The 23,971-nt window shown below is 54.9% G+C and overlaps 1 protein-coding gene across 4 annotated transcripts in view; it reads left to right on the top strand.

Moving 5' to 3' along the window:
* The window catches only part of PHACTR3 (phosphatase and actin regulator 3), a 214,339-nt gene that overhangs the window by 166,714 nt on the left and 23,654 nt on the right, over window positions 1-23,971 (top strand). For all 4 annotated transcript variants that reach the window (XM_027046482.2, XM_027046485.2, XM_027046480.2 and 1 more), the window contains one exon: window positions 5,335-5,488. In XM_027046482.2, the coding sequence (XP_026902283.1) occupies window positions 5,335-5,488 (154 nt within the window). The remainder of the gene's footprint in view (window positions 1-5,334; window positions 5,489-23,971) is intronic.

Raw genomic sequence — 23,971 nt, 5'->3', positions numbered from 1 at the left:
TAACCGACTGGGCCACCCAGGCGCCCCCAGTTTTCACTGCTTTCTGCTCTGATCTTTATTATTCCTTCTGCTTCTTTGGGTTTAATTTGCTCGTCTCTCTCTAGTGTCTTAAGATGGAACATGAGGGCACTGATTTGAAGGCTTTCTTCTTTTTGGAGATAGGTATGCAATGATGTAAAATCTCCCCCAACACCATTTTGATATATTGTATTTTTTATTTACTTCACAATACTTTCTAATTTCCCTTTTGATTTCTTCTTGGGACTATGGGTTAGTCAGAAGATTTTTTTTTTTATTTAGTTTCCAAAGATGGGGGTACTTTTCTAGAGAGCTTTTTGTCACCAATTCCCAGTTTTATTTCACTCTAATCAGAGAGTGTGTTTTCTGCGACTGGAGGGAGCACTTTCACACGTATGAGGACCTGCCTCTAAGTGTGTGTGTGTGGTTTCCTGGCAGCCGCCGTGCGCACACGTGGGAAGAGAGCGTTTGTCCTGGGCAGGGTTTTTCTAAATGTCAAGCAGGTCCCGTGGCCGGTTAGTGGCTCTCGTGTCTTCCACTCCCTTCCACTTCGCCTTCCTTGTTCTATCACTTCCTCAGGAGAGGTCTTGAGATCTTCAACAGCGCCTTGAGGTTTCTCTGTTTCTGCTCTCGGTCTGTCAGGTGTTGCATTTTGCTTTTGAACCTCTCAACAGGTTCACAAATCTTTAGCACTGGTCCGTCCTCCGGATGAAGCCGTCCCTTTATCACTCTGAGATCGCCCTTGATCCCTGAGAAGGTTCTTGGCTCAGAAATCTACCTTGCGTGATGTTCACGAGTGCCTTTGGCTTTCCTTCGATGGGTTCAGAGCTGTACGTCTTTCCCCTCGTATCTGTTTGTGTCTTTATAGTCAAAGTATGTGTTTTGTGGGCAGCATAGAGTTGGGTTTTGCTTCGTTATCCATCGGAGAGTTTTTGCCTTCCAGGAGGGTATTCAGACTATTTGTGCTGAATGCAACTCTTAGGTTTAAATTGTTTCTTTAACTTTATTTATTTATTTTGAGAGCGAGAGAGAGAGAGCAAGCGAGGGAGGGGCAGAAAGAGAGAGAGAGGGGGAAATCCCAAGCAGGCTCCTCACTGTCAGTGCAGAGCCTGACATGGGGCTTGAACTCACAAACCATGAGCTCATGACCTGAGCCGAAGTTTGAGGTGCCTGATAGGGACTGGGGGAGAGGGGCGGGGGACGTCCTGAAGGAAGCCTGGAAAGCAAGCCTGGAGTACAGGAGAGGAGGTGAGACCGCGTATGGAAATCCCGAGCCGTTAGCAGTCGGGCCTTAGTGTCTCATGGGACAGAGGAGGTCATGTGGGGAGCAGGTGTGGACAGAGGGTCCTGGGACACACGGACATGTAGAGGTGGGGAGACATCAAGGAGCCAGCAAAGGAGACTGAGGCGTGGCCATCAAGGTGGGAGGACAGCCGACCGGAGTGGTGGCTTATGGGGAAAGGGAAGGGAGCCTTTCACAAAGAAGGGAGTGCCGACCACCTCTGGGTCTCTAAAGGTACCCTCTGCCCCACTGGGGTAGGTAATGGGAGCTGACGAGACAGGGGCCTGGGGCACATTGGCAGTTCCATACCTGCTGGTGTGCCCATGAGCAGGTGCGTGCAAGGCTGCCCCCTGCCTGCTGAGCCGGGGCCCTCGCAGTGCCACCCAGTGCTGTCCCGGCCACTGTGGCACCAGGGGACAGGCAGCATCACCCCACCCTACCTCCTCTGCCCCACCTGTCTGCTGCACATTGGAAAGGCACCCCCAATGTTCACCGGAGTCGAACTAGATCTGGTACCATCAGACTTCTAATTTACTTAAGTTTTTGGCTTCTACGTTGATTTTTTTTTTTTTTTATTAGCTTTTGCCAATAAAGAACTCCATAGGGTGTTAGGCAGGAACTAACTAACACCCATCTGAAGGTAGATGAGAGTCTTGCCCTTGGAAAGACAGTGTTGGTTCCCACAGATGCACCCAGGGAAAGGACATTTTGTGGCAGGTGAGCTCTGACCACATCCAGAAACCAGCCTTGCCCGTGGGGACTTCGGGGGAGCCAGCAGACAAGTCAGATGGTGGCAGTTCTCTGGGAGCGAGAAAACGAGTGTTTTCCCTCCGCTGACTGCCAGGCGGCCTGTCTCCACCGAGATCTGCACACTCTTAGAGTTCAAGACCACCGCAGGGCTGGGGGGGAGGAGCATGTTACCGTAGACCGAGTGAGACCCTCTCACAGAGACTCAGCCTCCTCCTCTTGGATGAACTTGCCCTGTGTGGCTGCGGCCGTGGGTTATGTACAGAGTTCTGGAAAAGGTGACCCTGACCATTGTTTCCAGTTGTTGCTTTTATGGAGGAGACAGTTTCTCTACCATCTATCCTGATGTTGCTCAACAGTGTTCTTTCTCTTTAAATAATTATCCATTTTCATTTAAGGAAATTATGATTAAAAAAAAACACAATACCAAAAAGCAAAATTAGTACAGAAAATGAGGAATTCTTGACCTCCCTATGCCAATTATAATGTCATATGTACTTAAACTTTCGGCACCTACACATCTACAGACATGTTTCTGGGGATGGCACACACACATCCATACACCCTGCTGTCGTCAGCAGCATCCTGTGAATGTCTTTCTGACACTCAGTGACCTACAGGCCACCATTGTCGATGGGTCTGCAGAGGCTCATGGTACATACGATGTGCCATCATCTGACAGGTGTCATCCTGGGCATCTTGGTTTCTTTAATTTCTTGCTTTCATAAATGACGCTGGACGAGCACCCTTGTATCTGGTTTTCTGTGCTTGGCCCACTTTTCTGTGTCAAAACAGGGAAACCGGGGCATCTGGGGAGGGAGGACTGCTTGCCTCCCACGGTCGGGACAGAAAGGTTTCCTGACCTCGATCCTCAGCCTCACATCTTCTCCGAGTCAGACCGCTCTGGGATGTGTGCTCATTCAGAGTGATTCTGGGGGCGCCTGGGTGGCCCAGTCAGTTGAGTGTCTGATTCTTGATTCACCTCAGGTCACGATCTCACGGTTGGTGGGATCGAGCCCCACGTGGGGCTCTGCGCTGACAGGGTGGAGCCTGCTTGGGATTCTCTCTCTCCCCCTCTCTTTGCCCCTCCCCTGCTTGTGTTCTTTGTGTCTTTGTCTCTCTCTCAAAATAAATAAACATTAGGGGCGCCTGGGTGGCCCAGTCGGTTAAGCGTCCGACTCTGGCTCAGGTCATGATCTCACAGTTTGTGGGTTGAAGCCCCGTTTCGGGCTCTGTGCTGACCGCTCGGAGCCTGCTTGGGATTCTGTCTCCTTCTCTCTTTGCCCTTCTCCCACTTGCTCTCCGTATCTTTCGCAAAATAAATGATAAAAAAATACTAAAAGTAAATAACTAAATGAGCATTAAAACCACAACAAAAAACCCAAAGTGACCCAATTGAAGGTTGGGTGGGAGTGCTGGCCGGATCCGTGGAAAGCCTCATTTGTAAGCTATTTGGAAATTTCCTTTGTTGACTTCTCAGTAACAAAACCTAGTAACCTCCTGGCACGCTAGAGAAGACCTGATACCAGGCTCTAAGTTTTCGTTGTGGCCCTACTGTGTGCCCCTGCCGTGCCCAGAGAGGCTGGGAGAATGGCTTGCTTGTTCCCGGCACCGGGACTTTATGTGGAGCGAATTCTCATTTCCATCTGGAAATCTCTGACGAAGGTTCTTTTTCTCAGTTAAGAACAAATACGATTAAAGTTTGTAATAAGCCCAAGACATTTGCCATGGGCTTAAAAAGACTTTCGTTATCAAAAGCTTAAAAGATTAAACCACACTCAGTGTGGTTTCATAGTTGAGCATACGCTGGGTCTCTGAAAATGGCAATCCCTTCTTGCCGCGTATTAGACCCTTGACATTCATGAAGGATTTGTCCCGAGACCTTTGAGATGCCCTTAATTCGTGAATGCCACCAAAGCTGTCAGTTTCCCCCGGAACACACAGTAAAGACTAACCGAAAAATGCACGTGACTCCTTCAGGCTCTTTGTGATCCTATAAATGTAGGACTCTAGCCATTTATAAAGCTATTAAAACACATTCAGGCTAGAGCCCTTGCTGGAATGGTTTGGGGAGTCATTATGTTCCTCTTTCTCTATAAAGCATAGCAAACAAGCTCATATTAGAAATTCAAACCTCAGCGGAGCCCCCAAGTTTTGTGTCTTCCTTTGTCCCCAACTTCTGTGAAATGTCACGTTCTGAGACTCATTTCTGGCTTTGCACCCCCGTCTTCGACGCTAGGCGTCGGCTTTCTCGGGGAGCCATTTTTCTTTGCCTCCACCCAGGGGGTGTTGGGGGATGGTCTGAACCCCCGGATTGAAATCCATGTCCTGGTAAAGCTGCAGAACCGCCACCTGCAGTTACCTGCCAGGGGCGGGGGGCAGGGGGGTGTCTCATTCAGAAACTCACCGACTCCGCACATCACCGTTTCCTAGCATACCATCCTTCTCTGCCTGTGAACACCGCCAAGCCCACTTCTCTTAATTTAGACATCCCATCCTCTAAGATCTTACTCGCACCCGGATGTTGGCTGATCCCGGGCGTGTGTGGAAATAAAGATCAGCCTCAGCCTGGGGACCCGGAGTCAGCCCACCCTTTCCTTCGCTCCGTGTTCGCTGGTAACATGCTGCGTCAGCGCTGTTCCGGGCCCGCGGAGGGCACACTGCTGTTGACCTCAAAGTCTGGTGAAGGAGACGATAAATTGATGGATGGGGAAGAGCTCAGATCCAGGGGGAGTTCACGGTGTGGTGTCATGGTGATTGGAGTCCCCGCGGGCCCCTTTGAGAAGGACGGAGGCTGGCTGTGGGGACAGGGCCGGCTGTGGACGGTCCAGCAGAGCCGGGTGGCCTGTGGGGGGCAGACCTGCTCCGACGACCCCGGGGTGGGCTGCTCTTGGGACTGGAGAAGCGGGGAGAGTGGACCCTGAGGGGAAAGGGGAGGGGAGGGGACCACCATGGGAAGTAACTGTAGGTTATGGCCCAGACTCAGAAGGAAGCCTGAGTGCCATGCATAGTCACCCTGGGGGAACAGGTGTCAAGCAGGACTGCCCCTGGAGGTCCTCTGTGATCGATCGCCCACCCGTGGAACGCATGACCCACAGGCGGTGACATCACTCTCTCCTGGTATCGCCCCCCTGCCTGTCCAAAGTCGCCACAAGCTGACAGACACATCCCCATTGCCCTGGTGCAGATTCCTTCGAGCAGCAGGGGGGCGGCTAGGTCGGCAAGCCAGCACCCGACTAATACCTGTGTCCTTGTCCCTTCCCTCCCGTCCCTCCGGCGGCTCTCAGGAACACTGCCGAGAAAATGCAAGAAGGAGCTCTTGGCGGTGAAGCTACGGAATCGGCCCAGCAAGCAGGAATTGGAAGACCGGAACATTTTCCCCAGGAGGACTGACGAAGAGAGACAGGAAATCCGGCAGCAGATTGAGATGAAACTCTCCAAGTAAGTAGTGGCTTGTCGCCTCAGGCAGAGGCAGGGGCCCCCCTCGCAGCCCGCACCCCGCTGAGGCCCTGTCTTCCCTGCCCTGCGCCGTCTCAGGGCTCCCAGACGGGGCTCTGACCGCGACTTCTCGCCTCGCCACCGTCCACGCTGGGGACCGGACAGTCCTTTGTCCTGGGGGCCGTCCTTGTCTTCATGCCTGACATCCTCCTGTGACAGTCAGAACTGTCCCCGCACATCTCCACCTGCCTGTGGGGGGGCACATCACCCCCAGCAGAGAGCACCGGTCTGTAGAGGGCAAGCGAGCCCCCTGAAGGAGTGAAGGGGCCACGGCTGGGAGGGGCTGTGACAGCGTGGGCAGGACATGCCTTGTGGGCGTCCCGGACCTGGGGGAGAGGCTCTGTTTTCGCCTCCACCAGGCCTCCTTCCTGCAGGAATGTGCATCCCGTATTGCCAGATCGCCTAAGTTTTTCAAGGAAAGCTGGAATCTATTGGGGGGACAGTACGTGCACCAAGTTGAGCCCATCTGCTGTCTGGCTGTGACCCAGAGCCACGAGTGAGCGCCCTCTGCTTTACAGCCCCCAGGCGTCCCCTAGGGCGGTCACTAGGGTTGGCTGTGTGATGGGCCCGGACAGCGTGGAGCTGTGGGTCTTTGTGGCTGGGATCTGCCGGGGTCCAGGGATGCGCTGTGGGACAGGATGCTTTGTTACCAGGAGGGGGACGGGCTGTGACCGCGTGGTGGGCCCAGCATTGGAGGACTTTCTAGGTTGCTCCCCAAAAACCGGGGGCCAGAGCACACGGGGCAGTCCCACTCTCACCGGCGGCCCCTGCCACGAAGCTGGCCCAGAGCAGCTGAACATGAACCACAGGGCTTTTGTGGGAATCAGACCCTTCGAGCCTTCTGGATCGTAGCCCCAGGATTGGGTGCGGGTGTCAGAAAGGACGTATTAATGGGGCTCGGGCACACACCTGTTGCCATCTCCCTGACCTCCCTGCTGCACCTTCTGGAGTATGGCCTGGGCTGGGCTGGGCTTGGAGGGACAGGGTCCCAGACTCCCTCAGCCTACCCGTTCCCCCTTTAACCCCCAGAAGCTAGTCCTGCAGAGCAGGAAGGGATGGCATCCCGATGGCGGACCAGCTGTCCCCGTGCCTCACCCTCAATTTGCCCTTGACTGGCGCTCACTGACCCCTGCACCCAGGTCACCTGCCGGGACCACGGGAACATACAGGTTCCGATAAAGTAGGTCTGCAGCGGCCCTGGGGTTCTGTGTTTAGACAAGCCAGGGGATGCCAGTGCTGCTGGTCTGTGGGCCACCCTCAGCGTCTTCCAGCCTCGGTAGCCTTGACATTTGGGGCCGGGTGAGTTTGTGGTGGGGTATCCTGGGCAGACTAGGACGTTTAGCAGCAACACTGGCTTCCGCCCGGTGGGGGGGAGGGGTTACTCCTATCTTGCTCCCACCCACCCAACTGTGACAACCAGAAATGCCTCGAGACATTGAGTGTCCCCTGGGGGACAGAATCGTCCCAGTCAAGAAGCACTGATCTGAAGGTCAACTTGGACTTCTTCTTCCGGGGGTCTTTCCTCTGCCTGAGGCACGGGGCTCTTTGGGTGGCTCAGCCCTTGTTCCACTCTGCACCAGGGAGCGTGGGCCCCGGTGGGCCCATCTTCCGCTGAAATCCCTCACTGAATGTTGTCGGGGGGGAGGGCGGGGAATGTGCAGACCCCAGGTGCTAGGATTCTCTGTGCCTCGGTTTTCTCACCTGTAAAATGGGGTGATAGCAGCTGCCAGGCCCATGGCAGAGGAGGGACTGGCTCAGCAGGGCACAGGAGCCCCAAGCTGGGGTCCTAGACACTTGGAGTCACACACACAGACCTGGGTTCAAATTCCACCCTGCACTGATGTCCGGGGTGACCTTACCCCTGTCTGGGTCTTATTTTCTCATCTTTAAGGTGGGATGCTGACCTTCCAAGGTCATTGTCTGTTTCTGGGAGATCCCGTAAGGAAGGCGTGTTACACAGCACCTGCCCCTCGGCAGGTTGGGCTGCTGACCTCTGCGAGCTGGGGCCTCTTCCTGCGTCATCTCTAAGCCTTGTGGCCAACGGTGCCTGTGACACAGACCGCCGCCAAGGTGTCTGGTGGCTACTTGGGGCTCAGGAACCCCACGGGGAAGCTTCTTAAAATACAGATTGATGGGGCGCCTGGGGGGCTCAGTCGGTTGAGCGTCCGACTTCGGCTCGGGTCACGATCTCTCGGTCTTTGGGTTTCAGGCCTGCGTCGGGCTCTGTGCCGACGGCTCGGAGCCTGGAGCCTGTTTGGATTCTGTGTCTCCCTCTCTCTCTGCCCCTCCCCTGCTCGCACGCTGTCTCTCTCTCTCCGTCAAAAGTAAATAAACATGAAAAAAAATTAAAAAAAAAAATACAGATTGGTGAGCCCCATCCAGACCCAAGACCGGAACATTCTAACAAGTTGCCTGGTAGGGGTGGGCTGAGGCAAGCCACCAGTGTGAGCCCGTATTAGCGGATCAAATGAGGCTGTGATGTCCCTCAAGCCCTTATCGTTGCATCTGGGTCACGCGTCAAAGACTTAATTTACTCGTGTGAGGGGCCCTGGGCAGCGGAGATCGCTCCTGTCAGCTCGCGCCTTCCTGCAGAGCCACGGCCTCAGACCTCTTCCTGTGTGGCTGAACCGCCCCCCCCTCCCCCCGCCCCTGTGCTTGGTCCCCCTGCTTGGTGTGGGGCAGATGCCAGAGGAACACGTGCGGGAGGGAGCAGGGAGGGAAGCCTAGGAAGCAAATGCATGAACCCCTCGGGAGGGGTCCAGCTATCACAGACGGGGAGGAGGCCTGGGCCGGCGGAGGGGACCCCTGTGGACACAGGGCCCCAGACCAAGGTCTGCCCCTGCTGCCGGGGGGTGTCCCAGAGGCCCCCTGAGGAGAGGGGTCTGGACCAGCATTTCCGAGAGAGATGGCAGGTTTCGGGTATGAGCGGTTGTCCGAGGTGCAGCTTGGGCCCAGTTGTGGGGCCCCGAGGCCTTTCCTCCTGGGTGTCACAAGGCCCCTTTCGGGGTCGCGGCTGTAGTCACCATGCTGTGCCAGAGGCCTCTTGAGTGAGGGGGACCTGAGGGCACGGGCACAGCCACGTCCACGGCCACGTGGGGTGTCCTCAGCTGTGCTGCAGGTGCCGTGGGCGGGCCGTGGGGTGTCGGCAGGCAGGGAGGTTCTTGTACCCCTCTGGGGAGCTGCTGGTACAGTGGAAAAAAATGTCAGACCGTGGGCCAGGGAGGCAGTGGGGACAGTCTCCACGTCCTGGGATGATTTGGGGACTTGGTGCCACCACCCGGGGACTTTGATGGCCGTTGCCTCAGCAGAGCCCCGACTGCCTGTGCCTGTGAGCCGGGCTCCTGGCCCCGCAGTGGGGCTGCAGGCTGCTGGGGTCCGGCTCCCGGGCGCTGGGGCTATAGTCCCAGCACTGACTGACCCCAGGCCGCCGTGGACGTCTAGCTCCAGCGTTTCACGTGAATGGGAGAGTCTGTGCTTCCCGAACGGCAGGCACCGTTGAGGGGGCTTCTCGGTCTGTGGCCCCTGAGTGCCTGACGACCTTCAGTTTCCTTTCACTCACCCTGGCCTCAGCCTCATCAGTGATAGCCTTGAGTCCCGTGTTCTCGTTACGTGTTTTTTCTTTTAAATAAAGGAGAAGAGAGTTCCTAACTCTTCACCTGGGTGGGGGGTGCGGTGGGGGTGGTTCTGAGCCTCAAATGAGAAGCCACAGGGAGGGGGGTGTGCGTCCTGAATAAAGTCTCCTGCAGGTGTGCTGGAATGATCTTTTTTTTCCCCCCAGTTTATGTATTTATTTTGAGAGGAGAAGGTGGGGGCAAAGGAGGGGCAGAGAGAGGGGAAGAGAGAGAATCCCAAGCAGGCTCCAAGCCGTCAATGTGGAGTCCAACATAGCACTCGATCTCACAAACCGTGAGATCATCACCTGGGCCGAAAGGAAGAGTTGGCTGCTTAACCGGCTGAGCCACCCAGGTGCCCCTGGAATGGCCTGTCTTGACCCTCTCTCTGCCACGTCTTTGCGGACTTCCCCTTTCCGTTGGTGCACCGGCCACATTCACGCAGTCATGCACTCAGCAGGTATTTGCCGAATAGCTGTGACGTGCCAGACACGCTGCTGGGTGTGAGGTGTCCTAGCAGACAAGACGGAGGTACTCTCTGCCCTGTGGGGCTTACTGTTCCTGAGTATGCTGCAGGCATGGCTGGATCCAGATGCTCCTACGGCATTGATAAGAGTTGGTCTACTTCTGTTTCTTGACTTGGTTGTGCTCCGTGTGGCTTCATTCTCTGGCTGTTTTGCTCCACATCCTGGTCCAGGAAGCTCCAGGCTTACCTCTGTATGGGAGCCCATTCCTGAAGCGATCACCTTGACCAAAGGGATGGAAGGGGCTCCCTGGACACGTTTAGATCACATGCTCATCGCTGAACCGATCACCGTGGCCGAGGGAATATGCTCATTAATCAAGCTTGGCTTGCGTAGCTGCTGGTTTCCTCAGTGGGATGTGCACTTGCGTGAGGGTTGGTCTTCTGTTTCTCTTATTTCTGGTGAGATTGAACATGTTTTCAGTGTTTATTGGCTCCTTGGTTGTTTCTTCTTCTCATGAACTTCACCGGCAGGTTTCTTTGTGTTAATGATTTTAGGAGTTTGCTTTGGAAATTGTGGCTTCGACTCCTTCCTCAGTTTGGTGAGTTACACAGCCATTCTCTGGGGCTCGTGTTTTCGTTTAGGTCATACTTTCCTGTGTGCAGAAGTATTTCATTTTAAGGTCGTTGGATTACCAACGATACACTTTACGGTTCATGCTGTTTGTGTCATGTTTAAAAAATCCCTCCCTACCCAGAGGTACAGAATAAATTTACTTTTTTTAAAAAAAATGTTTATTTATTTTTTTGAGAGAGAGACAGAGAGAAAGGGGGAGACACAGAATCCGAAGCAGGCTCCAGGCTCCGAGCTGTCAGCGCAGAGCCCGACGCGGGGCTCGAACTCACACACCGCGAGATCGTGACCTGAGCCGAAGTCAATGCTTAACCGACAGCCCCCCAGGTGCCTCAAGAGTAGAGTCACTTATTGTACTATTTTTGCACCTGCCTTCTAGTTCTGCCAAATGATAATGGTTTTCTATGTAATAAACAGACCAGGTTCTCTTTCAAAATAGAGTGTTACGTGAGTTGATCTAAAGGAAAAATAGTAAACAGTGGTGGTATATACGTGGTTCAAAACCAGGACAAAATCATCACGAGGACACTTGGTGTAAGAGAAGTCCAGGCCCCCCCCCCCCCCCCGCCGCCCCACCCCACCCCTGCCTGTGGGTGCAGGAGGGGAGGTGGGAGGAGGCGGGTGCCAGAAACCAACCTGAGGGCCTGGAAGGCCCCCAGTTTCGAGGAACCCGAAACACATGTCCTGGACCGGGTTTCCTCCGTTACTCACTGAGTCTGTCGCGCATCTTAAACCTTGGACTAGAACGGAGGAGGTGCTGTGACTTTTGTCACCAGGTTTACAAACAGAAAAGCAACCCAGGACCCAGAGAGGGAGGCAGCTGAGAAGTCGCATCCGCATCCGGGAGGAGGGTCAGCTGCTGTCTCCCCACAGACACGGTTTAATTGGATCCCTTTGTCTTTGTTTTGCCTCCTTGCAGGGTCTTGTGCTATCACTTGCTGAATAATTCAGCCCTGGTTGCCATGGCAACGTGCCCTCCACCGAAGCAGCCTGAAGCGCGATGGGTGTTTTTGTTTTGTTTTATTTTCTTTAATTTCCAGACCTTTAATGGTTTCTCTTCCGGGCGCTCCCAGGGCCGTCGCGGGTGAAGTGGCCGCTGTCCCCGGCTCCCTGGCACAGGCACCTGCTGGGTGCCGGGTGTGGGGGCTCACGAAGTGGGGGGCATCTCTCCAGATGGGAGCCCAGCTCACCTCTGTGAGTGACCCTGTCAGTGACTCCGCCACATTTAAGGACCCCCAGCCTCGCGTGTCACACAGTAGGCGTGTTCTGGACATGATGCCCACGGGCGCAGACTGTCGTGCACACGGTGTAAGGGGAGCGACGGTTAAGGACGCCCGCGCGCTTTCAGTTTTAAGTGCTGGCCCCGGGTAGTAAGTGTCACTTACTTTCCCTCTTTTGATTTAATCCTCGCAGGAACCCGGGAAGATGGGTCTTCTCTCCATTTTACAGAGGAGAAAACTAAGCCTTTCCAAGAAGTTAGGGGACTCGGGAGGCAGGGTGGGCGCCCTGGAACCACACCCGGGCTCAGGGGAGGCCTTCTGCCAAAGCGCCACCTCACCCGCTTCGGGCTTTGCACTGTCTAATGTTGGCTTGGCTCCCATCACCGTGCGTTCTGGCCTCCGGCCAACACGTCAGGCCTCTGGGCTCCCAGTCCTTCCTGCCTGTGTCCGGGAGGGGGGGCGCAGAGATGATGCAAAGTGTCCCCTGGTGCGGAGCAGTGGGGGTGAGTGAAGGTGTCCAGAATGGCCCCTTAGCCACACATAGGCTTTGGGGAACTGGGGCCAGGCGGGCTCGATCCCTGCCTCGCTGTCACAGCGGTGGGAGTCGGGCAAGGGCCACCTCTGGGTCTCCTTCCTGCCTGCATATGGAGACCACGGCAGCACCCCTGGGGCTCCTGGGAAGGTTCTAGGTTAGTCCTTGAAAGAACGTAATAGTGTATCCCTGGCAGGAGGCGCTCAGGGAGACAGAGCTGCTGCTGGCAGGAGCTTGGCTGGGACACACCTGGGTTGTTTGTCACCTGTCACCTCCATAGAGGAGGAGGCCACCCGGCGGGCCGCACTGAGGCTTGAGTGGAGGCCATAGAAGCCTCTACAGGTCGGGGAGCAGCCCCGCATCCTTGTTAATGATGATGTGATCGTTGTTCTCGTCTGTTCTTATTTGTGACTGTCGTGTGACCCGCCTGGGTGCTGCACGAACTCAGAGGGGCCTGAGTGCTGCACGAACTTTCTATTAAGTGTCCCGTGGGGGTGGGGTGGGGGGGGTTCTCCGCTCTGGGGCTGTGTTGTGAGCAGCTGATTAAGGCTCAGTGATGTCCTTCGGGACTTGGTCCTTAGCATGCCACCACCGGAGTTTAGTGCTCCTCGTCGTGTCCCTTTGTACATTTCGTTCTGCATCCGGAACAGGCTGCCACCACTCAGCCTCCATGGAAACAAGTTCGCAGGAAAAAAAGTGTCGTGCACAGCTGCCCCCACCCACCATGGTCGCCTCAAAACCTGCAGAATTTTAGGGAAGACGCTGGATGCTGTTTTGTTTTTTTTTATTTTTTTAATGTTTATTTATTTTTGAGAGAGACAGAGAGACAGAGACAGAGAGAGACAGAGCATGAGCAGGGGAGGGGTAGAGAGAGAGGGAGACAGAATCTGAAGCAGGCTCCAGGCTCCCAGCTGTCAACACAGAGCCCGACACGGGGCTCGAACCCATGAACTGTGAGATCATGACCTGCGCTGAAGTTGGAGACTTAACTGACTGAGCCCCCCAGGCGCCCCCCTTGGCTGGAGGCCTTTAAGGACAGGGGTGGAGGCTGGCACGGCTTTATGGGACCCGAGTATCAGCCTTGGTCCTGTTGTCCACTGAGGCCTCACAGGCAGCAGGGACCCCGTGGAGGGTCTCAGTTCTGTGGACACAGAATTTGGAAAACACAGAAATCTTTCTTTTTTGTGGGCTTACCAGGAAGAAAAAAATGGCTTTTAATTTCTGGAAAGGAAGCCACTCATTTGGGCAGAGTTGAAGCTTCATTGCAGGGGCGGGGGTTTATGATAGCAGCGGGGCACTGATAAATATTTGCCGATTGAGGACCCGTCGCTCTGTGCCCCCCCCCCCCCCAACCTGCAGCGTGGGAACCCAGCTCATCCTGGGCGACTCGAATCCAGTCCCACAGGCATCCTCCGAGATGGGGACAGAGCAGCGTGGTTATTAATATGGTTGTTATTTATTTATTCAGCGTCTTTTCTGTACCAGCCTCCTGCTGAGTGCTTCATACACATTATCTCCTCGAAGCCTCACAGGGACTCTCTGGGGGTAGCTACTCCTAATGGTCCTGTTTTTCAGATGAAGAGAAGTGCCTCAGAACAGTGCAGTCACCTGCCCCTGCGCGCACAGCAGGAAACGTGGGCGGGTAGCTGGTCACCTGGTCACGTCAGTGTGCACATCTGATCACCAGGGGGCTTTGGGAGCACACAGATTCCTGGACCCCGCTCCAGACCTCCTGAGTAGGAATCTGTATTGCAACGGGCCCTTCCTCCCCAAGTGTCCCCACTGCGTGACGATGCTCTGTATCCCTGCCTCGGGACTCTTGGAAGACTGTTCTCTGAGGTTTCAGGATCACACTGTGCTGTGTTTCTGCACCACAGCTGTCTGGTGGTATCTTAAGGAGAATGCACACTTTGTAATCAGTTGCGTTTCCCTTTTTGCTTTGGCCGCCGGGACTCTCAGAGTCAAGTGCGCAGGTACCCATGGCAATACTGTAAAAAAAAATATTTTTTTATGGAGGCCCTCTTAGGGTGTATGAGATTTTACCATGTAGTGTCGTGTTAGAAGTGTTTCCATACCGTGACACAGTATTCAGATGTTCATTTTTTAAAATTTACTTATTTTGAGAGAGAGAGCATGTGCATGTGTGAGCAGGAGAGGGGTAGAGAGAGTGGGGGAGAGAGAATCCCAAGCAGGCTCCTTGCTGACAGCACAGAGCCTGATGCGGGGCTCAAACTCATGAACTGCGAGATCACGACCTGAGCCGAAACAAGAGTCCGATGCTTAACTGACTGAGCCACCCAGGCGCCCTACAAATACTCATCTTTAATAGTGTCTCATATCCCAGGACCAGATAAGTCTGCCGGCTTCGCTCTTCCCTCCCAACAATCCACAGACTTGGGATATTTGCTTTTAAGGTAAAACTACAAGGCTCATTTTCACACGTCAGTGTCTTCCTCTTTATGGATTATTTTCATGAGCTACACTTCAAGAAACAGGAAGAAGAGAAGAAACATAAGAGCAGGAGGAGGAAAAGAACATTGAATTAGACTAGGTCATTACTCCAGAATAAGGCCCACTTGTCAGCTGGAGCCCAACAGATCGGGTGGGGAAAAGCCTGGACGGCTGGGCTCAGGAGAAAGGGCGCAAAGCTTGTAAACAAATGCATGGGAAGCTCTCAGCTTCACTAGGAAATGCAGATGTAAAAATTCATAGTAACAAACAGCCTTTCATCCTCAATTAAAATGACAATAAAACCAAAAAAATTTTTTTAAATGTTTATTTTTGAGACACAGAGAGACAAAGCATGGCCAGGGGAGAGGCAGAGAGCGAGGGAGACACAGAATCGGAAGCAGGCTCCAGGCCCCGAGCTGTCAGCACAGAGCTCGATGTGGGGCTCGAACTCGTCAACCGCGAGATCACGACCTGAGCCGAAGTCAGAGGCTCAACCGTCTGAACCACCTAGGCGCCCTGACAATAAAACTTTTAAATAATACTGCTTTGAAATCGTACCTTTTACTATCTGTATTAATAGAAGTAATAATAATGAGACTATAGAACACTATCAGCCCTAGCGACGTGGTGATTTACACACACACACACACACACACACACACACACCCCGCTGGCAGCCGTGTGGCCCAGAAATAACTGAGCAGGGCACGCAGAGAGCTCCGTGACAGTTAGCCCGTTGTAACCGAACATTCCACTTCTGGGAGTTTTGTTTTTTTTTTAACATTTATTTATTTTTGAGACAGAGAGAGACAGCATGAACGGGGGAGGGGCAGAGAGAGAGGGAGACACAGAACCGGAAGCAGGCTCCAGGCTCTGAGCCGGCAGCCCAGAGCCCGACGCGGGGCTCGAACTCACGGACCGCGAGATCGTGACCTGAGCCGACGACGTCGGACGCTCCACCGACTGAGCCACCCAGGCGCCCCTCCACTTCTGGGAGTTTAAAGAAGGAGAAGAAGGACACTGTGATGGTTACCCGTCACCTTCAGCAGGTTCTGCTCCCCTGGGGAGCGGGTGACGCAGACGATGGGCCGGTTGACCTTCCAGGTCTCCCCAGCCTCTTGGTTTTCGGGACCGTTGCCGAGACATGAGCAATCGTGGCAGCTCCAGCCGACACACCGGCTGCTTCGGTGGGGCGACACTGTTCCGACCCGTCACGAACATCAAGGCAAGGAGGTCGGCCTGATCTGAGCAAATGTTGGTGACTTGGGTCAGGTTACCCACTGCTACGTGGGGGTCTGGATCCAGCCCTGCCCCGGGGCAGAGACCCCACAGTCAGGCTGGCCCGCGTTGGACTGGGCTGTGCAGCCCTAGGTAGGTCGTTAAACCTCCGGCCTGTTGCCCTCACCGCCCGGGGGCCCTAACCGTACATCTGCGCAGGGGACACGGATTCAGGGTGTCCCCGGCGCATGTGGCCTGAGAGCCTGGTTGCTGTTGTCACACTTGCCCATTGTCTGCACACCTGCTGTGATTCAAAGCCTCGTGGGGACAAGGCATCGCCACAGGTGTGGTCTCCTCCCTGCAGAGCATAGTGTGACAGCTGAGTCGGGAGAATCTCCGGCCTCCAGATGCAGGTGACGCAGGTCTGCGTTAGGTGCTGGGACAGAATGTGCTAACACGCAGATGTGGTGCCCACAGGAGCCCTCGCTCAGGCTGGCCGGGGGGAGAATCACCCTGGGCCAGCGGAGGGCAGGGGTGAGCCTGGTCTTGCTGGGCCTTTGTTTCTTTGTTGCACCTGAACCCTCGAAGCCCACGATTCTCACGTCCACAGAAGTGTCCTTTGGTAAATTTCAGATGTCATGACCACAGCAGCAGCATCCCGGACAGACTGGCCCCTGACTGCTGGTGGGGCGCTGAGCTGACCGCTTTCCAAACCTGACCACAGTCCCGGGCAGAGCCTATTGTCCCCGCTCTGCTGATGAGGAAACGGCTGGAGAGGCCACATTGTGTCCCAGCGTCTCAGGATTAGCGAGCAGCCAGACGGTAGGTTCTAGAGCCCCTGCCCCCACCCGATGCCAGGGTGTCTTGCCCTCATCTGCACACAGTGTAGGAGGCTAATGACTTGGGATACGGTCCAGCTTCTGGTAGGTGTCGTACTAATGAAGCTGTTAACAGCCATCTCGGCCGGGCTGAGTGGGCCTGCTCCAGTGTCAGCAGCCCTGGGACTTGGCTCTGTGTCCCATGTGGCCTGAGACGTTGTGCACGTGCCTCTGCATTGGTCCTTAGAACATCACGCCCGGTCCCACCTTGCAACCGTCACTGAGCATGTGTGTGGACATCATGCCCCCAGATCAGGGCCTGGCCACGGCCAGCGGGGTATGTTGCCCTCATAATAAGTTATGCTGTGTCCTTACAAAATCTCAGAAAATTTGCGGTTGATCCGTGGTTGCTGAGGTTAGAAGGTGAGGGTTTAAATCACTTACAGGGGGAAGTTGGGACCGCAGGAAGACGGGCCTTGTCTTTCCAGCTACACCAAATGCTTTGGGACATGTGCAGGGCGCCCACCCCCGAGTACAGAAACGCCAGGTTCCTGCGACGTGCAGAACCGCCTGGGGGCCCTAACTATGGCTGGGGCGCCTGGGTGGTTCAGTCGGTTAAGCGTCGGACTTCGCTCAGGTCATGATCTCCGGGTTTGTGAGTTTGAGCCCCGCATCGGGCTCCGTGCTGTCAGCTCAGAGCCTGGAGCCTGTTTCAGATTCCGTGTCTCCCTCTCGCTGCCCCTCCCCCACTTGTGCTCTGTCTCTATCAAAAATAAATAAAGGTAAAAAAAAAATTTTTTTTTTTTTGTAAAAGACACACTCAAAGGCAGATGTCTACACCAGCCACAGAGGCGCAGGGCCTGGGAGGGAGAGGAGGAGGCAGGGATGGGTGAGGGTGTCAGAGCGTGGTTTGTTCCCAGCGCAGAGCTGAAGGATCGGTAGGCGTCCGTTAGCGTGCGGGCAGGAGTGTCACGTGTCCTAGGCTGCGAGCAGAAGTAAAAAAAAGTACCAAATACTGAATGGGCGTGGCTGTGGGGAGCATGGGGCGGGGCTGCAAGGGGTAGGGGGCGGGGCTGTGCGGGGCATGACGGGCGCAAGGCCAGAGGGCCCAGCGGTGCCGGGTGTGGGCCTTCCGTGCTCCCAATCCACACGTGATTGCCTCTGCTCCTCCCGGCCCCAACTTCTCACCTCCTGGGAGGTTACCTGCTGTGACCACCCCCGCCCCCCCCCCCCCCGACTCCCCCATGACATCGTTCTGTGGTTTTTTCTTCATTGTAGTGCTGCCCGGAAATTAGCTCTTATCTTGGTTTGCCTCTTCAGGGTCAGTCTTCCCACAGGACGCTGGATTCTGTCTCGTCACTGATGTGTCCCCGATGCATTCAGTAGGCGCTCGATAAGTTGGTGCTAAGTGGCGAACAGGGATGCCTGAAGGATCACAAGGAGGGGCATGGCGGGATGAGGGGTGTCTTGAGAAAGACCACTCTGCTAACACGAGGGGAGCTGGGGAGCAGGATGGGGCAGTGCCTCTGGCCGGGGAGGTGGGCACTGTCATGTGGGCAATGGGGCTGGGGGGTTGGGCTTGGGGGGGTACAGGACTGGGGTAGGCGGTGAGAGCTTGAGGAGCAGCCCTGCCGGGTGGGTTGGGATGCTCTACCCCGGGGGAGGGGACACAGGAAGGAGGAAGGGGGATGTGTGAGGGAGGTTCTGTGTCCGGGTTTGGGCAGAGTGGGGGGGGTGGTCCCTTTCACATTTAGCTGCAGTTAATCTGTGAGTGGGGGGGGGGCGCTTGCAGAAGGGGTGTGTGGTTGGGGCGCCTGGGTGACTCAGTCCTACTGAGTTGAGTGTCCCACTCTTGACTTTGGCTCAGGTCATGATGTCACAGTTCGTGGGTTCAAGTCCACGTCACGTTCTGTGCTGATAGCATGGAGCCTGTTTGGGATTCTCTCTCCTTCTCCCTCTGCTTCTTTCCTTCTCTCTCTCTCTCTCTCTCTGTCTCTCAAAATAAATAAATAAAAAAAGGAGCGTGCAGACCACATGGGAGCCTCTGCTGGCAGGTTTTGAACTGATGGACCAAGGGCGCTGGGAGACAGGTGTGGGGTTTCACGGGGTGTTTCCTGTTAACGTCGGTTCATTTCCTAGCACCTGTCGTCCCTCTGACTTCACGCTCCTTTCACAGAGATCGAGTGGTCAGTGGCTTTTCAGTGGCCTCCAGGGACAGAACAGGTCCCTGTGCTCAGGGTCGATAAGCCTCTCCATCTCCTGGAAATGGGGCAGCATTAAAAGCAATCAAAGGAAAACAGAGCATTTGGAATCCCCTTTTCTTTGTTCTAAGTGCTTTCGGGGCTCCAGCTCTTGACCCTTGTTGAATAATTTGGGATTTGGGGTTGGGCATATTAGGAGCCGAGTGTTTCTGTTTGGATAAGATGGGCCGGGGGGAAGGCTTCAGTCATCCTCAGATGCTGAGGAGGGTGGGGCCTGGGCTCTCCTGACCCATCAGGGGTGACCTGGGACTCAGAGCCAGGAGAGGTGTTGGTTTGAGGACCGCTCCTGAGTGGCAGCAGCCTTCCACGAGGAGAGCGTAGAATGCTCTCCCGGCACCAGCTTGACTGCTTGGTGAGACTCCTCACAGGGTGAGCTCAGCTCCCTGATGCACGAGAGCACGTTCATGGGCTCGGTCCCAGAAGCTGCCGGTGGGTCAGTTTCCAAAGGGGTTTTCAGAGAATGGCGGGAAGAAGGTGGATGAATAGAATCACAAAGAACTCATTGTGCCCAAGATAACTCATGAGCAAAAAATGAACAGCTGGGCAATTTCAAAAAGAAATGCAGCTGTGGTGTGGAGCATGAATTTGGACCTATCATGGGCTTTCCTTTTCACCGTGAATCCCCAATTTGCAAAATGGGGGATCATGCCTGTGATGATTAACCTTTGAGGTCATGGGTTTAAAATTTGATGAAAGCTTTATGCATAAAATGTAAACACTTATGTTTAAAGTTTATAAACGTTTCTGGAATTTTACTTTCGTAGCCACTGCCTGTCTGGTGCAGTCCACATGGGCTTGGGACCTTGTGACGTCATGGCAGCTAATCCCCAGGTGATAGATGTCACAAGCTGCATTTTGCATGTGAGGACACCAAGGCTCAAAGTTGTTAGTAGTCAGTGAGTGGTGAGTGAGGGCCTGAGCTTAGCCTGCCCAGCTGAGTCCTGTCCCTCAGCACCCACAGCCTGTAGCCCCATGACAGCACCCGGAAAGATGCCCACCAGCCATCCCTGGTTCAGAACCGCTGAATTGCTCATGATTCTCCATGAGGCAGGGAAAGGGAGGACCCTACTTCTTCGATGCCTTGACCTCAGTGCCTACCATAGTGCCTGGAACATAACAGGCTCTCAGATGGCAGCTGTTGCATGGATGGGTAGCTGGATGGCTAGATGAGGGATTTGGATAGTCACATAGTTACGTGGGTGGGTGGGTAGACAGAGAGATGGAGAGATGGCTGGACAGTTAAATGGTTGCATAGTTATGTGGGTGGGTAGATGATGGATGGTTGGAATGGATGGTTGGGGTGGATGGGTGGTTGGGTGGATGGGTGGTTGGGGTGGATGGGTGGTTGTGTACATGGATGGATGGTTGGGGTGGATGGATGGTTGGGGTGGATGGATGGTTGGGGTGGATGGATGGTTGGGGTGGATGGGTGGTTGGGATGGATGGATGGTTGGGTGGATGGATGGTTGGGTACATGGATGGGTGGTTGTGTACATGGATGGATGGTTGGGGTGGATGGATGGTTGGGGTGGATGGATGGTTGGGTACATGGATGGATGGTTGGGGTGCATGGGTGGTTGGGATGGATGGGTGGTTGGGTGGATGGGTGGTTGGGTACATGGATGGGTGGTTGTGTACATGGATGGATGGTTGGGGTGGATGGATGGTTGGGGTGGATGGATGGTTGGGTACATGGATGGATGGTTGGGGTGCATGGGTGGTTGGGATGGATGGGTGGTTGGGTGGATGGGTGGTTGGGTACATGGATGGATGGTTGGGATGGATAGATGGTTGGGTGGATGGGTGGTTGGGATGGATGGGTGGTTGGGTGGATGGGTGGTTGGGTACATGGGTGGATGGTTGGGATGGATAGATGGTTGGGTGGATGGGTGGTTGGGGTGGATGGGTGGTTGTGTACAAGGATGGATGGTTGGGGTGGATGGATGGTTGGGGTGGATGGATGGTTGGGTGGATGGATGGTTGGGTGGATGGATGGTTGGGTGGATGGATGGTTGGGGTGGATGGATGGTTGGGTACATGGATGGGTGGTTGGGGTGGATGGGTGGTTGGGATGGATGGATGGTTGGGTACATGGATGGATGGTTGGGTACATGGATGGATGGTTGGGGTGGATGGATGGTTGGGGTGGATGGATGGTTGGGGTGGATGGATGGTTGGGTACATGGATGGATGGTTGGGGTGGATGGGTGGTTGGGATGGATGGATGGTTGGGTACATGGATGAATGGTTGGGTACATGGATGGATGGTTGGGGTGGATGGATGGTTGGGATGGATGGGTGGTTGGGTGGATGGGTGGTTGTGTACATGGATGGTTGGGTGGATAGACATCAAGGTGGACCCGGCTCCGTGGATAGACTGCAAGTCAGTACAATTCAATTCCACAAAGTCAATATGTATTGAATGAATGATTTGCTTTAAGTAGTAGGGTCTTCAGGTAACTTGAAGCAATGATTCCTTTCACCAGCTTGATATATAACCAACATATTGCGAAGTGCATCTGTGAGTGGTGTGAACCTTCGGGTCCACAGAGGGCGTTCCTCAACGTGGAGTTTGGTTCTGTCCTGGGGGTATGTCCTGGCCAGGGACTCACATCCCGTTGCACAGCCGCTCTGTGGCCAGCTGGCCAGGCTGGGCCTCACCTGGGCTGCAGGGCCTCAGGCCCTGTGGTGGGAGTACCCCAAGGTCCCCCCTCACCGTCACCGGAAAGCTGGTGGACAGCAGGGCTGCTCCAAAAGCTTCCTGAGCATTTTCAGGAGGAAGTGGAGTTTCCCTGCAGGGACAAAGACTCACCTTAACTTGTGACTCTCCAGAGGGGGAGTCAGACTGTCTCCAAAGCTGATTTCACGGAGTAGAAGTCACATCCCAGGGGCTCTGTAGGGACTTGGGCCAGGCCAGACCTGTGGCGGGCGGGAAGTGTGTGTCCTTGCCGAGGGGGCAGCCGCTGTCCAGCCAAGCGTGCGTGTGCGCTCTGGAACGCCAGACCAGTGCGGTGGGATCTCTCAAGAGAAACCGGAAATGTTTATGCGAAATTTCCGTCCGTTAAATGTTGGGAGTCTATTCAACATTTTAAAAACAGGAAAGCGTGGACCCCATGAAACACATTTGCGGGCCATATTTGGCCTGGGGGCCACCTATTTGCATCTCTGATATAAAGTCCCTTATGTGCTCATTTTATGAGAAGCTCATTCTTGTTCTGAGATTAGAGGATCAAAGAAAATTTTTTTAATGTTTGTTTATTTTTGAGAGAGAGAGAGAGAGACAGAGCATGAATGGGGGAGGGGCAGAGAGAGCGAGAGCGAGCGAGAGAGACAGAATCCAAAGCAGGCTCCAGGCTCTGAGCTGTCAGCACAGGGCCCAACGCAGGGCTTGAACTTGTGAACCATGAGATCATGACCTGAGCCAAAGTCGGACACGTAACTGACTGAGGCCCCCAGGCGCCCCTGAGATTAGAGGATTTTTGACTGCATAGGGAAATAATGCACCAGGATCTAAACTGGCTGTCAACAGCAGAAGCATCAAAACCCACAGGTGTAACTGCCGATGCCCCGTGCAAGGTCTATGGAATTCACTTCTTCTGCAACGAGCAGCGACTCAAAGACCTGGGGTCTGACCCTCGGCTCACCTCGATCGAGGGCAGCATCCCCTTGCGATGTGAAGGCATGAGCTGTGGCCAGAACTCCTTGGTTCCTGTCCCGGCCCTGTTTTCCAGCTGTGTGACCGCGGGCGGCCACCCCCCTGACACGCACCTCCCTTTGCTCTTCTGTAAAATGGGGGTGATTACAGAGGAGTCCGTCTCGCGGGACCGCAGAACGGATGCCGTAAGTCGGGACCCCTAAAATGCTTACGAGTGCCTGGTGGGGAGGAAGCACCCAGGGGAAAACAGAGTTCCGTGAGAATGGGGAGTTGGCATTTTATCTCAACAGTTTATTGAGTTATAATCTCTGTACCGATCAACGCATGCTTTCAAAGTGTGCAGTTCGGCGGTTTTTGTGTGTTCATCGCGTTGTGTGTTCCCCGGCATCAACGTCAGACCATTTCCATTACCTGCCAGAGGCAGCCCTGCCCTTAGCCCGATCCCCAGGACGGTCCCTGCACCACGGGGACACTGGATGCACAGTGATTATGGTTACAAGGCTGGAGGGTGGCTGCTTGTAAAGGCCCGGCCTGGACGTCACCAAGTGTTAGTGTCACGGTCTCCTTCAGCTTTGTCTTCACTGGACTCGATCTCTCCCACTGTCTTCATCATGGTCACTGACGTGTCCTGTCTGCCGCATAGAAAGCGCTTAGGGAACGTTGGCTCTCAGCCCCTTGGCGTCCAGGGGCTCCACCTTTCGGGGGACGGAGGTGCACATCTGAGGCCGGGTCAGGAGCCTCACGCTGACCCCTGCCTGCAGCGAAAGGGAGTCCGGGAAGCGGTGGGGCGGGGCCGGGACATCACAGACCCTGCGTGCCTGGCTCAGGTCACTGTCGCGGGCAGCGTCCCTGGTTGGATGATGCTCTCTGCTCCCCTCGGCTGGGGTGTGCGGGGCCAGCTCTATGACTCTCTTTAGATTTTGAGATCCTAGGAACAAAGACTCTGTGGGGCAGTTTCTCTGCTTTGCTTTTCCTTCTTGGTGAGGCCGATTTACCTGACTTGCTTCCCAGCCCCACCCCCGCCGGGGGCTCCGGCGCATTCCGGGGACTTTTCTTCTCTCTCTGTTTCGAAACTCAAGATACGAGGAGGTCAGGTCTACTCTGTCCTGCTAAACCCTCTCGGGTGCCATCCTGACAGCACCTGCCGGCCCCTCCCGCTGTGGTTAGGGACCTGCTGCCGGTATTACATGGCCCCCAAAGTCAGGAGAAATGCCTGCATCTATGAGGGCACTTTCTTGGGTCTTGCAAAAATGGAAAAGGAACTGGAGAGGCAGGGCTGTGAGCAGGCTCTGTGGGATGTTGACCCTCTGCCCTGGGGGGGGGGGGGGGTGGGGGGCGGAGGGTGTCGGGTGGTCCTGCCAGGCCTGGGGAGCAGGCAAGGCCGGTATGATCCAGTCAAAGCCGTGCCTGGAAAGCGTGGGCCTTGACATTCTGCTTTTAGACCGAGATGCTGCGCTTCCAAATCGGGGAAAGTTGGGCCCCTCTGATTCTCAGGGAACATAACTATCAGTCTTAGTCTTTGGGAGGAGCTCATGGTCTGCAGGGATCACGGGTGTGTGGGGC

This window comes from Acinonyx jubatus, chromosome A3 (assembly GCF_027475565.1).
Source record: "Acinonyx jubatus isolate Ajub_Pintada_27869175 chromosome A3, VMU_Ajub_asm_v1.0, whole genome shotgun sequence".
Lineage (NCBI taxonomy): Eukaryota > Metazoa > Chordata > Mammalia > Carnivora > Felidae > Acinonyx > Acinonyx jubatus.
This window is presented reverse-complemented; position numbering and strand designations above follow the sequence as displayed.